At 43.2% G+C, this 14,673-nt stretch overlaps 1 protein-coding gene across 1 annotated transcript in view; it reads right to left on the bottom strand.

Annotated features, from left to right (window-relative positions):
* Nucleotides 1–3,975: 3,975 nt before the first annotated feature.
* Nucleotides 3,976–14,673, bottom strand: part of LOC150056229 (myosin-IIIb-like) — a 40,271-nt gene continuing 29,573 nt past the window's right edge. Inside the window, exon 7 of the mRNA XM_090343091.1 lies at nucleotides 3,976–4,125. Coding sequence (XP_090199217.1) covers nucleotides 3,976–4,125 — 150 coding nt within the window. The remainder of the gene's footprint in view (nucleotides 4,126–14,673) is intronic.

The raw sequence follows: 14,673 nt of genomic DNA on the forward strand, positions 1-14,673 counted from the left end.
GATACAAAGCTTGTTCCCAGGTATGGGAGTAGTAGAAGTCTGTTTCTCACATCCCAAGTTGGAATGCAGTTTTTCTCATGAAAACAGATAAGATCATAAAAGATTCATCATACATGTGTGTATATGTATAATGAATCTGATGGATAGATACCATATATGTCATATACATCTATATATCCATGGAATATATCTCTAGTGATGAATCTCTTGTCCATAAATAGCTTCCATGGACGATGAAGACAGAGATGGGAATCATTGTACCACAAACCCAAGACCACCAAGAGCCACAAGAAGTAGGAGGGAAAAAAAATCTCCTTCCTTAGGGCCTCGGAAGAGGAGTGGCCCTGCTACTCCAATACCTAGACTTCTGGTCTCCAGAACTGAGAAAGAATACATGTCTTGTTTTTCCTGCTGTGTGAGGGCCCTGGGGCATCTCTAGCAAACCCACAGTTGAGACAGGTGACTCTGATCAATCACAATGACATGATAAGCCCTTCTCCTCATAGCAGCGTGCTATTCTCCTTGGGAATGGCAACCACCAGCTCCCAGGGTCGGGTTGACCAGGCTGGTCAGTCTCATCCACTTCCCACTAAGGCCATTCAGGCTAAGAATCTGGCAAACAGCCTATCTTTTCCCACCAGGAATAAAATGGAAGCGATCCATGTGCCATAAAACAATGAGCTGGCAGCTATCACATGGCCCTTAGATAAACGGCAACAATGTGGTTCTCAGGACTTGTCCAATAACCACACCCAGGTTCCTATTTTTTCCAAATCTTCTGTAGAAGCCAAATGGGTCAGTATCCAAAGACTCTAAGCTAAAGAAAAATTTCCTGGCTCCCAAGAGACCAACGTAATGCTTTATTTCTCATTACTCTACTGATTCTTAAAATTCTAGCTATGAAGCTGATTCTTTAAGGAGAAAAAAAAATAAATTGAGGTCCCCTGCAGGATCCTTCCAAGCCTTTGGAATTTTAATGGACTCCTCAAGAAAGAATACGTAGGAGAAGTAAACATACCAATGTACTGTGTGCAAAGAAACAGCTTTTCTTCCCCTCCCCTCTTGTAACTCCTTGAGAAAAACAGCAGCAGAGCAAGCATTGGCAGTCACAGAGGTGACTTTTTTGGAGCAAGGCATTAGACAAGATGACACATGCTGACAGGTTCAGCAAATAGTGGATGTTCTGCCAATCAGCAGATAATTTCGATGTGCTCGCATTGTCAGAAGGATTTTGAGTCACACGTTATTTCAAAGACAGGTCACGATTGCTGTGGGTGTCATCTTCTAAGGTGAAGGTCAAGAGGGAGGAGAGGGTGGGAGGAGCAGACAGGGAAGAGCCAGCAGACTGCTTCCAGAGCAATCCTAGCCCAGGAATTACTGCCTTGCCTGTATCTGAGGTGCTCATCCTTCATGTAAACAAAAGTCACTCTTTCCCTGATTCACTCAAGGATTTTGTTTCTCCCTTATTTAACGTTACTAATTTCATTTCCAATTCAGTTTCCAACAATAAACAGGGAAGAAATCAACAAGGGAATCCAGGGAAAGAAGCCAAGCAGTTTCTTCTGCATGCTGGAATATCCTAAAATGGACTTTGATGTAAAAGGCGAGAAATCTAGAACACTGAAAATCTGTAGAAATCAGACAAAAAATATGAAAACTGAGAGGAGAGAAAATGGTTATGGCCATATAGTCATAGTAGTCCACTGCACACATCTATGCACCATCACAATGTGTACATTCACACCACCACTGTGCACACACAAAAATTGTAAAAACAATTCTGAAACCAAATGGATTCAAATAAGTGCTGTCATTCATTGTAATTTGCTTTTCTCTATTGGAAAAAAGAAAGAAAAGGGAGAAAGACAGACAGGGACAGAGAACCCAACCCCCATGAAACATATGTAAATAATTGGAATACCTTTATAAACTATGAAAATGGTTCATTTTTCTATTCTCCATCAAAGTTTTTACACCCATACCTTCTCAAAGAGAACTATGAAAATTCAAACTGAAGGATATTTTAAAGCAAATTTCTACGTGGTAAATATAAAATATAAGCCAAACATACTTGCCCTTGGCTTCATGAATGAAAACCTACACAGTATATAAAATAGATCAATGAGATCTTGTTTTTTAGCCTCTCCTTCCTGCCCTGGAACGTTGAGGCAGTCATTAGGGTTGTGACAATGGCAAATGCTGAGCACAAGTAATCGCAGTGAGAATCTGCTGACCGATAGCTGTTGGCATTTGCCAGCTAGTTCCATCCGATCCATCACTTGGAACAGAACAAACTAAGAGGGAGCAAAGGGCTTGTGGTTGAGGAGGACAGAGTCAGGCATAAAGACCCTTTGCTTCCAATTGCCTGGCTGCAGGGACTCATTCTACCTTGGGGGCTCAGTTATGTATGGCCAGGACGGAAGGTTTCTTCCAAGATGGTGAGAGGAGAGAGAGAACAGAGACAAGATAAGAGAGTTGGCCCAACAAGCTTGGAGTTATTTGGAGATAAAGGGTCTAGAGAAATATTGTAAACATGGCAGATACATGAATGCATATACCCACATAATATATATATATACATACCACCCATCCATACATTACACACAAACACACATGCACATACTACATATACACATACACACACATATACATGTACCACACTACATATATACTTTAGCTGTCAGATATTTCACCTTATGAAATATCTGAACAATTGATCTGTATATAAACATATACTAAAAAAAGGTACAATTATCCCTAAGAAAACGATCTCTTGCTGAAGAAAGTATTTATGTCTTGCTACTCAGAAATCACAACTTAATCATGCTATTTGGGAAATTAGGTGGCCTCGGAAAACAAGTAAGAGTGACCCTTTTGTGACACACAGAATCACTCAGCCTTGTTTCTCATTTCCTGATGATCACGGTGCCCAGTGCTGTTTTGAGCTGTTGCATTCATACATCCCTTTGAACAGCTCGCCAGACTATTAATTTAAAAGCCGGAAGCTGCGTCTGCAGCTCACAACACCACGATCTGCTTTTGTATTTTGGAAAAGGCAAAAAAAGACTAAACCAGCACTGGGGAGGAATCATTTTTGGAATCATGTTTGGTGGTTGCTTACATCTGGATTAGGTATAAAATGATAACATTATGATGATGAACACCAGAGAGCCTCATCTGCATATAAATAGAACTAATCAGAAATGCAAATTGCAATCAAAAGAAATTTTTAAAGGATGAAATAGCTGTGTGATTGTGCAGATAAGGAAAGGTCAACACTTGTATTGTTACTGGCAGTTAATGGCTCACAGCCTGTCCAGAGCCTCTCTTTGAAAAATATGTTTGAAAAGCACAAATTATTAATCTGTGCCTTGACCAGATAAAGCCCAGGATAACTTGGCTTTCCCTAAGTAGAGCCTTGAGCTGTACATCTGCCCAATCCCTTGGAAAGATATTCAAGCCTCTTGTACAGATACCTAGCAAATACAAGGAAATCATACGTGCATTTAACTATCTTCCAGACAGACAGACAGACCTCTTTTAACAAGATTTCCTCTAGAGTCAAGGATAATTTCAGGGATGATCTTACTGGATGACTATGCCCTCATCTTCCCGCCCCCCCACACCAATTCAAATAGTAGAAAAAGTATGCAATTTAAAAAATACAATTAAAAAGAAGACACCAGTGTTTAGATAGATTACTTAATCCTAAATTGCATTTGTATTCTTCTCAGGCAAAACAAGCAATTGTCACATGGTCTTATTATTCCTTGGGGTATGTTATCTTTTAGGAGCATTCATCCCCTGTGTGGTACACTCTTAGACCCTCCCCCTTTTTCTTCCCTTTTTAAAAAGAAATATATTTTGCAATCAGCCTTTCTCAGATTTGGAGAGACATTGTGCACCAGCTATTTATTATCCCCGCAAACAATATGTTCACAACGCACTAACGGGTCAAGAGCGCCATCTTGTGTCCTACCTCGGAATCTTAAACAGTGTTTTCACAGGATGCATGTCGAATAAGGGAGGGTCTCCATCACCCAGTTCAATAGCTGTGATCCCCAAGGACCAGACGTCACATCGAGCGTCATAGGAAGAGTCATACTGCTGCTCACAGGCAATGACCTATCAGACAAAAGCAGGACACAATACATCAATCTACTGTCACCCCTGATGTCCTAAAATGTTGCCTGCCTTACCCAGCTCCTTTCTCGGCTCCCCTGGCTCTGTTAAATTCAGTAGCAAAAAGATGGAGGTGTTCTCAACTTTATTTCTTTGGGAATGATTTATCATTTGGTACAATTATTACTCCTCCTCCCTTTTGGGTTTCTGAGCCAGAATCTCACTATATGGTTCAGGCTGGTCTCAGATTCACAATCCTCCTGCTGAGCGCTAGGATTAAAGACATGTTCATGAACTTTAAAAATGCATCTATTCAGAGCCAGGAGGTTAGCCTAGTGGTAGAGTGCTTATCTAGCATGTAGGAACCCCTGGGTTCAATTCCTTCGTACCATATACACAGAAAAAGCCAGAAGTGGTGCTGTGACTCAAGTGGTAGAGCGTTTGCCTTGAGAAAGCTCAAGGACAGTGCTCAAGCCCTGAGTCCAAGCCCCAGAATTGTCAAAAAATGTATCTGTTCAATTTGAGTAGTGCCAATGACTCACGTCTGTCATCCTAGCTACTCAGGAAGCTGAGATCTAAGGATTGTGATTTTAAGCCAGCCAGGGCAGTAAAGTCTATGAGACTCTTATCTCCAATTAACCAGCAAAATGCCAGACGTGGTGCTGTGGTTCAAGTGATAAGAGTCGTGAGTGAAAACACAAAAGAACAGTCCCTAGGTCACCAGTTCAAGCCCTAGTACAATCACCTCCCAATATATATATATATATATATATAATGCTTGTATATGCATACATATATACTACATAGAGCATATATTTACTATGTATATATAGTAGAATTATTATATATTGAGAAATATATATAGCAGAACTATATAGATTACCATATATATATATATATTAGTTTAATAAAAAAAATATGCAACTGGTTTTCAGATGCCTGCACATCTCCTGGCACAATTGTGTATAGAGGCAGCATAAATAGGCACTGGCCCTCCACTTGTCATTGGGATGTGGAAGAAGAGCCCCTGTACAAAAAATCTGTGTCTCTTTGAACTCTTTGAATCCAACAGGAAAACTCACACTCATGACTAGCACATGGGGATAGAAGGAAGGAGAGTGTAAAGGCTGTGGAGAACAGGATGTCTCAACCTGACCTGCAGTCTATCTCTCAGAATAACCCCTGGCCATGAGTCTTGGCGGGGGGGGGGGGGAAGGGGGACCATGCACTGTCCTGGAGAACACAAGGACACCAGGGTGGCAGGCTGTGCTCTCAGGCCTCTGGAATGTCTTTGACTTTTACTCTAAAGGAGACAGGATAACAGAGCATGGTGGCAAGCACAGCCTACTTCAGCAACAGTACCTGGCTGCCATGATGAGGGTAGACTAAAGTGTGCCATGACTGGAGGAGGTGACACCAGTTGGTGACATTCTTCCGCACGAATCTAGGGAACTACCAATGACAAGTCATCAGATTTGAGATGTAAGTTTGAAGGTAAAGCCAACTGCAAACGTTAGGGGAGGCGTGTAAGGAAGAGTTCAAAGGCTTGGCACTGGTATGTACTGAGATGCAGAGGCCAGAGGAAAAGCAGGCAGGACTGGGTGCAAAAGAACCATGTTTAAGTCTCAGATGCCGGGAGATACCCAATCCATGAGGTTTCTACTAGGCTTCTGACCTCTAGCCCTGTAGAATGGCTGGGATCTGAATGTCTGTCTCCCCTTCACCCCCAATTCTATGTTAGAAACTTAATTCCCAATGCCACTGCACTTTAGGATGTTAGGTCATAAAGCTTGACCTTCACGAAAGCATTAATGCCCCTATAAAAAGGGCTTGTGAGAGGGGAAGGCTCTCTTCCATCGCACCCTTGCAAAGATATAGTCAGAAGACAGTCACCAGAGGAGCACCTGTATCTTGAACTTCCCAGCCTGTAGAATGGGAAAGGAATATTTTTGTTCTTTGTAGATCAGCCACCCTCAGTTAGTCAGCACAAAATGGTACATGTTGCTAGAAAATGTATGCTATCCTAAGCTACTAGAGTTTTGCTACTATGTGGCACTGGTTGAAAACTCACTCACCCGTTCACTTCCACACATTCCTTGAACTTGCATAGCCTCGTGAAATGTGTCAGCCCTCTTGTCCTAGACTCTGAGCATTGGTCTCATACCCTTTTCTTTTGGCTTCTGTATGGCCTGCATCACTGGCCAGCTCCCAACACCTTGGTTCCAATAAAAAGTCTTGTCATAGAATATTCTGCCATACTTTCATACTTTTCAAACAAAAGTTCAAGTTATTCCAATATTGGAACCCAAAGCTATCCCATTGGCCTGAGAGGCCTCACTTTCCTCATCCCAATCAAGTGAGGACCTACACTATTTATAAAGATCTCCAGAGAAGACTATTAGACACCTTTGCTTTCAGAAATGACATTTTCAAAAGTGTGGGAGAAATATAATTTTAGACCTATCAATCAGCAGATAAGTCACTGCTCTTGTACATGACATGTGAGAGAAAGAAATAGGTTCTACCCATTCCCAGCTGGAGTGAGGGCCAGTTGAAGTGAGACTCTGTAATTAATGCCAGGTGGTGACAACTAAAAGTGTCTTCAGACAGAGTCCTAACATAGCTAACAAAGGATGTAAACTCCAAACACTGGAGGTACTAGAGAGAGACGCTGCTGGCTGATGGAGACAATGAAAGCTACAGACTTGGTCATCTACAATTCCCAGGGAAAGATTCAAATCAGCTTGCAGATGTTTTGGATGGAACACACAAGACAACTCCCAGAGCAAATCCAAGTGTAGAACTGAGAAACACCCCAACATCCTAACATTCCTCCAGTGTTCTTACAGAATATTGAAAGCACCTGTCTGGGTCCTAGTTCTCTTCACAAACACACATTGTCTTCGAGTTCAACGTGCATAAGAGAACAGCATCCCCCCATCCGCCCCCCAAAAGAAAACCACTCAGCTTAACAGGTGACAAAGAAATTCTTCAAACCAAGCCTTGATAATTTATAGAAAATTATGCTAATCTAAAACTTCTTAAGTACTTATTTTTGCAACCATCAGCCAGGCATAATATTAGGTCCTGAGAAGGAAAAGTCAAATGCACAATTCAGTCTTTATCATGATTCTGTGGAGATGCTACTTTTGCCTTTTGTGGCTGTGGAAACTGAGGCAGGCAAAGTCCATTCCTCTATTCAGGGTCACAGGTAGTAATTGTCAAGGACAGAAGTAGAACATGGGCAGAGAGAAGAACAAGCAAACAAGTCACTGTCATATGCTACACACTACATATCAGAAATATTTGGTTAAAACGATCCGTTTCTGCACTTGTATTTTGACTAGTTTTCTGCCCCCCCCCAATTCCATCTTCTCTGAGGCTTGGTGCAGTGACTCATGCCTGTAATCCTGTCTACTTGGGAGGCAGAGGTTGGAAAATCATGGTTCAAGGCCAGCCTAGGCAAAAATTCATGAAAGTCTATCTCAACTAATGGCTGGGTATCATGGTAGGCACCTGTGAGACGCAGAGAAGTGAAGGTAGAAGGATCATGGTCCAGGCACACTCAAGCATAAAGCAAGATCCTATGTCAAACAATAATATTAAAAGCCTTAAGGAGTGGTTCAAGTGGTAGAGTACCTAGCTAGTGAGAGACTTCAAATTGAAATCCCAGTATGCTCTCTCTCTCTCTCTCTCTCTCTCTCTCTCTCTCTCTCTCTCTCTCTCTCTCTCTCTCTCTCTCTCTCTCTCTCTCTCTCACACACACACACACACACACACACACACACACACACACACACACACACCCTCTGAGGATGCATCCCACTTGAAGTGGATCCAAGGAGTGGATCCTCTTATCAATCGAACACCAGAGTGAGCAAGCACCTCTTTAAGATAAAAATGTGCACAATGATTCTCCTTAGCACAGCCTTCTGCTTGTATCTAGGTAAAGAAAAGCTGACCTAAGGATGCTGGGATGGTCAAATGGCCTTTTCCCCCAAGAGGAGGGTCCCTGCAAGGCTTTCTGAGTCAATTGTAGGACACTCCACTGAGAAGAAAAGGTGCAAGGAGAGTTATAACGGCTTGTCTGCTCACAGCCTTATGCCAGGTTACAATGATGGTGGCCCCAGGACTCTGTACAACTTGCCTCTCACACCCTCTGCCTCATCTCACCTCAGCATTCCATGGGGGAGCTGTATTTATGACATGGGTGCACTGTCCACCACTCCAGCCTTTGCCTCTATCCATGGAGTAATGGAGGGAGAGGCAGTGGGACAGGAGGAGAAAACAGGAGAGAGTCCAGGATTTGGAGGGATATAGAGGAAGGGGCACACCAAGTGAGACTGTTTTCAGCATGGGAAAACAAGGAATGGTGCTGTCATTTATAAAAAGTGGGTCTTAGCCTATAGTTAAACAGGTTTAAACTATCACTCATGTTCCCAGGAACTTACCTTTTCTTTTGCAGTATGGGCATGTGCTCATGCTTTGCATTTTACTACTGAGTGAAGTACCAAGCCTTTGGTTTTGAGATCCAAGTCTCACCATGCAGCTCAGACTAGCCTTGAACTCATGTTTCAGGATCTTTCCTGATTTATACAAAGCTTTATAATTTTCAAGGAAGCATCTTGAGTACACTATCACACAAAGAGGGTAGCATTCCTATGCAAATTAGCTAGAGCAAACGGTAGGTAGATTCTTCTGGAGCATGAACAGAAAGTTCTGGCTGGAACCGTGAGGAGATGTTGTTGCCAATATTGTGCAGCAGGGCTTAGGGTCTAGGAGAAGATGGGGGTTGCTGTGCTAACACCCCCATTAAGGAAGAAGAGCTTCAGCCACACAGCAGTTGTTGGGATGCTGCTTAATGGAGCAGGTCCAGGTCCAGGCTGCTACCTTGCAATGTGAATTTATGACTCTTCTGGAGTGCTTAGACCACAGAACTGCTTGTTTTTGAAAAAGGAAAACCACAAATGCTGGGCTTTGTAGCAGAATCTATGCACAGCCAGCCTCAGTGCCCACTATTAGGAGTTGTTTTATTTACCCAGAGGTGGGCATGAGTTTCCCAAATGCCAGTCCTAAGCACCTTGACTTCTGAACCCTTGTCCTTTCAGAGTGTGTGTGTGTGGAGCGGGGAGGCTAAAGATCAACTGGCCATTGGCTGGCCTCAAGGCTGATAGTCCATTTTCCTGGTTGCAGGGCAATGGTTCCAATTCCTAACACCTCTACAGTCCCTTCCTTCCGCCTCCACGTCAGCTTATAGTGTTCCTGGGGGACTTGGAGCTGGATAAGCCAGGTGCTTCACACACACCATCTCCAGAGACCATGTGTCCACACTCAGGCACGGCTAGCTAAGAACTGCTCAGGACAAGACACCATTTCCTCAGCTTCCCTGGTTTCCCACCTGCCCCCCCCCACCTGCCCCGCCAACCACTGGGGAATGGAAAAGAAGTAGACACATGAGGAAGGACCAGGGCTTTCTGCTAGAGCAGGAACCCAGAGCCCAGAAACTTTGTTTTGACTTTCCTGCCCCCTTACAGAGAGATTTCAACAAAATACTTCAATCCCTTCTGCTTCTCATTCAGTGTATTGACTAGGCGAATGCTGGCTATCCAGCTTTTTCTGTGGCACCAAATGTCAACCACAGGTGCCAGAGAGTCATTGATAGATGAGTAATATATCGTTTGACTTTCTTTTTTCATTATATTTTATTGTTGGGGTAATGTGTAAAGGGGTTACAGTTACATTCATCAAGTAGTGAGTACATTACTTCTTGAACATTGATACCCTTTCTCATGTTCTTTTACTTTTCTTTAAAGTCTTTTGCATTTTCTAAACCGTTTCCAGGGAGTATGCATTATTTCTGACATTAAAAACAGCCAGTTAGGGACTGGGAGTTTGGCTTAGTAGTAAGAGTGCTTACCTAGCATGCACGAAGACCCAGGTTCGCTTCCTTGGTACCACATAGAAAAAAAAGTTGGAAGTGGTGCTGTGGCTCAAGTAGCAGAGCTCTAGCCCTGAGAAAAAAAAGCCCAAGGACAGTGCTCAGGCCCTGAGTTAAATGTTGCCTTAAATTTCCTTCTTCCAAAGGATCTGTTAGGATTCTTTATCCCTAGGTGGAAGGTGGAAGTGTCATGTTTCTAAAACTAGATTCACAGGACATTAATATAAGAAGGCATGACTCCCCTTCCCAACCATACCCCTTTCTACTGTGAGCATTTTTCTCTCCTCAGGCCATCACTGCCTTTTAGAGAAAACGAGGTACTAACTAGGCAGCAGGCTCATGCCTGTAATCTTAGCTACTCAGGAGGCCGAGATTCCAGGACCCCAGTTCTCAGCCAGTCCAGGCAGGAAAGTCCATAAGATCCTTATTTCTAATGGGTCAACGAACTCCAGAAGTGGAGATATGGCTCAGGTGGTAGAGTGCTGGCCTTGAGTGAAAAAACTAAGGGAAAGCAACCTGATACTGAGTTCAAGCCCCAGTATTGGCCCAGAGTTCAAGCCCCATGACAGGAAGGAAGGAAAGAAGGAAGGAAGGAAGGAAGAAAGGAAGGAAGGAAGGAAGGAAGGAAGGAGTGAAGGAAGGAAGGAAGGAAGGAAGGAAGGAAGGAAGGAAGGAAGGAAGGAAGGAAGGAAGGGGGAGCAAGAGAGAGAGAGAAAGAAGGGGGTGGGAGAGAGAGGGAGAGAGAGAGAGGAAAAGAGAAGCGAAGAGAAGCGAAGAGAAGCGAAGAGAAGAGAAGCGAAGCGAAGCGAAGCGAAGCGAAGAGAAGAGAAGAGAAGAGAAGAGAAGAGAAGAGAAGAGAAGAGAAGAGAAGAGAAGAGAAGAGAAGCAGGCAGTAAGGGCCCGAGGGAGCAGCCTGTCCTCACCTCAAGTCTTCATTATCTCAGAAGAACATCTGGATTAGGCTGATGACCAAGAACAGAACCTGTTCACATTCACAGCTCCTTGGCTTGGAAAACCTAGAGTCCTCCTCCACCCCAAGAGGATATTTAATCCAAACCTTTTGTCAAACATATATCCAAGAACTGCTAGGCTGAAATCTCTTATAACAATGTAATCTTAACCAATGTCTTCAAGCAAATAGTATTTCAAAATGCTTTGCTATCCTAAAAATAATTTATCAAACTTAAAATTTAATAGGTCTTTTTCAAACTATTATTTCTTCGCTAATATTTCTAAATGTTATTAAAAATATAATTAGATTTGCCTTCTCTAGTCTGACTTTTCACCTTAGAATTGATCATGCAGTCCTAAATTATAACCAAAGGTTGAGATTAAAATTTCATTCAAGTACATAGGCAAATACTGTTATCTCCAGAGCTAAATTCAGCTAAATAAGAGGCAAGGCAAACAGACCTAAAGCTATTAATCCTTGGCTGACCTTGAGCCCCAAAGTGCAAGCAATAGACTGGCAAATAAGATGGGCTGAGAGGTAAGAAGGCAAACAGGATCTTAATTTTGCTTACACAACTCATGCAGAATAATTGAAAGTGGTATTGATTGGAAAGATTTCTAAACAGAACTGCTCTGGAGTCAGAATTTTCAGTGACAACTATTGCATTTGGCAAATGCTTTCTGTCACTTTTACACTCCAATATCTTACATTGTTACAAGCTGAGATACTGAATAGATGAATGAAGCCTCCGCCCTAGGATGAAACATAACTTTAAGGGAGAATATTTAAGTTCTTTGAGGTTTTGTGAATAAAAAGAATGCAATCCAGATGAACCAGAATTGATTTTTATATGTTCTTTTCATAAAACACAGGACTTAATCTATATTTTGTACACTGAGAAATTGCCAGAAATAATTTTGACCATTCCTAGGAACTTCAGAAAGGATTCTAATTAAAACATGATACAAGTCTATTTTTTCCCCAGAATTGTTATCCTCAGCTTATGCCTTCAGAGACATACTAATTCAGGGTCAAACTGAAAGCAGAGAAAGCTTGCTGAACCTCAGCTACCCACCATAGCCAGTGGAAGTGAAGCAGGAATCATTTAGAGGTGGAGGCCATACACACTAATGTTTATATCTAACAATAGTCATCCTCATCATCATCGTGCTTATATCAAAATCACTAAAAACTCTGGGAAATGACCCCTTTCTTTTTTTTCATAGTGATTCCAAATGCCTTTATTTTTTTATTTTTTATTGTCAGGGTAATATATAGAGGGGTTACAGTTACATTCACCAGTAGATGCATTACTTCTCATACATCGATACCCCTTTCTCATGTTTTTGTCCTCATTTTCCTCTCCTCACCCCCTCCCAATCATCTTGTGATCCCTTTCTTTACTATGGGACAAATCCCTTCTAAGAAACAGATCTGATATCTACATACTCCTGCAAGAGAGGCAGACCAGCGTGCCAAATGATGTCTGCGACTCAAAGGACCTCTGATTGGGTACATTTCTCTGGAATCTAAAGCAATCTCTGTGACTTGGGGGCAGTTCATCCCACAGAAGAGAAAAGTGAGGTCCCAAGTGGGGAGCTGGCTGACCTGTGCAAAGTGACAACAGGTTCAAAGTTCAAATGGTTTGGGCCCATGGCTCCCTAGCACTCTCCACAGAATGAGGCTCTTCCTGGGGATTCTTGCAACAGAAGAGGCCGCTATGGGTGGGACTCATTTCATCAAGAGGCAATCATAAGAACTTGCTACTGTGAGCTGGTGATACAAGCATTAAGAAGATGGGTTTCCTGCTGGGGCTCCCCTCTACCTCTCCCCCTTCCTGCTGCCCCTTCCCACTACCAGGCAAAGTCTCCCTCCACCAAAGCACTATTAAGGACAACTGAGGCCATTCTACAACCTGTTAGGTCTAGTACCAGGACACCAAGATGAAGACACAGATTGAGAAAGGTTAAGACAGTTGCCCAAGGTCACACAGAAAACAGGCAATTGAACCTGAAGCATGAATCTAGCCTAGGAAACCAATTAGGAAAAAAGTATGTTTTTTTTTTTCCATGAATCATCTGAGAAACAGGAAAGGAAGCCAATCACACAGAACACCCCCACAGTCCTGCTGGGGTACCCCTACAGCTAGCTGCAAGGAAGTCTCTGGTTTCAGTCCTGGGCCAGGATACTAGCCTCATGCAAATCATAAGTGCCCTTGAAGAAGTGACATCCTCCTAGCAGAGTGGCTCTGTTTAATTTTCAAAACTAAAAAGCAGTGGAAAATCCCTGGGTCAGAAACAAGGACCTTAAACTGCAGTCTCCCCATCTCATCTGCTCCAGAGTCACCTCCTCACGTTGACTGCCACCACCCCCACCCCCCCCGCCTTGGCTTTCTGCTGATTGCTCAGTGCTGAGGGACTTGGATGTGAGATCCTTCCTTGCATTGAGCCCCTGCCCCTTGGTCAGGCAACCATGGGGTCACTAGCACCAAGAGCCCAGGCAGAGCTGGGACTGACTCTACTGGAATAAGATAAAGAGGACACCAGATGCTCTGACTTGTCTCACCTCCCATGCAACTAAGTTGGGAGCCCAGTCTGAAAAGTTCTCCCAGGTTCCTAGACGCCATTGCTTTGACAGTATGCGTAATGGTGTGCAGAGACCATGTGAGGCCTCTGCTCTGACTTTGCATACTTCTACATCCAGGACCTCAGCTCTCAGAAGGAGTCATATACACTTAGCCAAATGGAAATTGGAGGAATGTCAGCACTGCCTATAGGGCCACCTCCCAACTCACTCCCTGACAGATGGCACATGACTCAACTTCCCCACAGAGCTCCAGCTGAGGGAAGTGGCACTGGAGCTGAGGGAAGGGTGGAGGTCTGGGGATCATCACTTCCCTCCACACCAGGCCTGGGACCTGCCTTAGGCCTTACAAGGCAGAAACACTCTGTAAAAGTAAAGCAGGGCTGGCCAAGAGCCAGGAAATAGAGACCTCTGTCTCTCAGCAGCTGACACAAGGTGTCTGAGGCTTTAAATAGCAGAGGCCAGAGTTGAAGAATGGCAGTTCCTTCTGCCCAAGAGTGAGGATCCTAAGCCCCTCCCAAGTGAGCAGCTTGCATCCCAAGAATGCCTGTGTGTGATGGGATATGTGTGTGTGTGTGTGTGTGTGTGTGTGTGTGTGTGTGTGTGTGTGTCCTTATTATTTGAGGAGCACCAGAGCCATGGAGTATAAGAGCAGGGAGATATCCTCACAAAACTTAAAAAACAGAAGGGATCTTAGAGGCTAGCTTCTTCCCTTTATCATGAGGATAGACTGGTAGTACATAGGTGGAAACTTGGGTAGTACTATTGCCTAATTTATTTATTTAATCTCTAATTTCCCACTCTTCTGAAGGTTGAGAAGTCAAAACTCAACAGCTAATATATTCAACATCTATTGAGGGTCCAGTTGCCCTAGATAGAACCTTTCTCTTGGCTGTTGCCATCTGTAGGTCACTTACTATCTTGAGTACCAGCCCACACACTGACACTACAGTAATTTATTTTTACTTTAGAGGCAGTTCTTTTCTTCTTTTCCCTATCTTGTAGTTTAAGTTCTCCCTGTTTTACTGGTCAGAAATAATCAGATTTTCCTGAGGTCAGTAGTCCAGATTTATTTGAC

Source organism: Megascapheus bottae, chromosome 12, assembly GCF_031878675.1.
Source record: "Megascapheus bottae isolate mThoBot1 chromosome 12, mThoBot2.hap1, whole genome shotgun sequence".
Taxonomy (NCBI): Eukaryota; Metazoa; Chordata; class Mammalia; order Rodentia; family Geomyidae; genus Megascapheus; species Megascapheus bottae.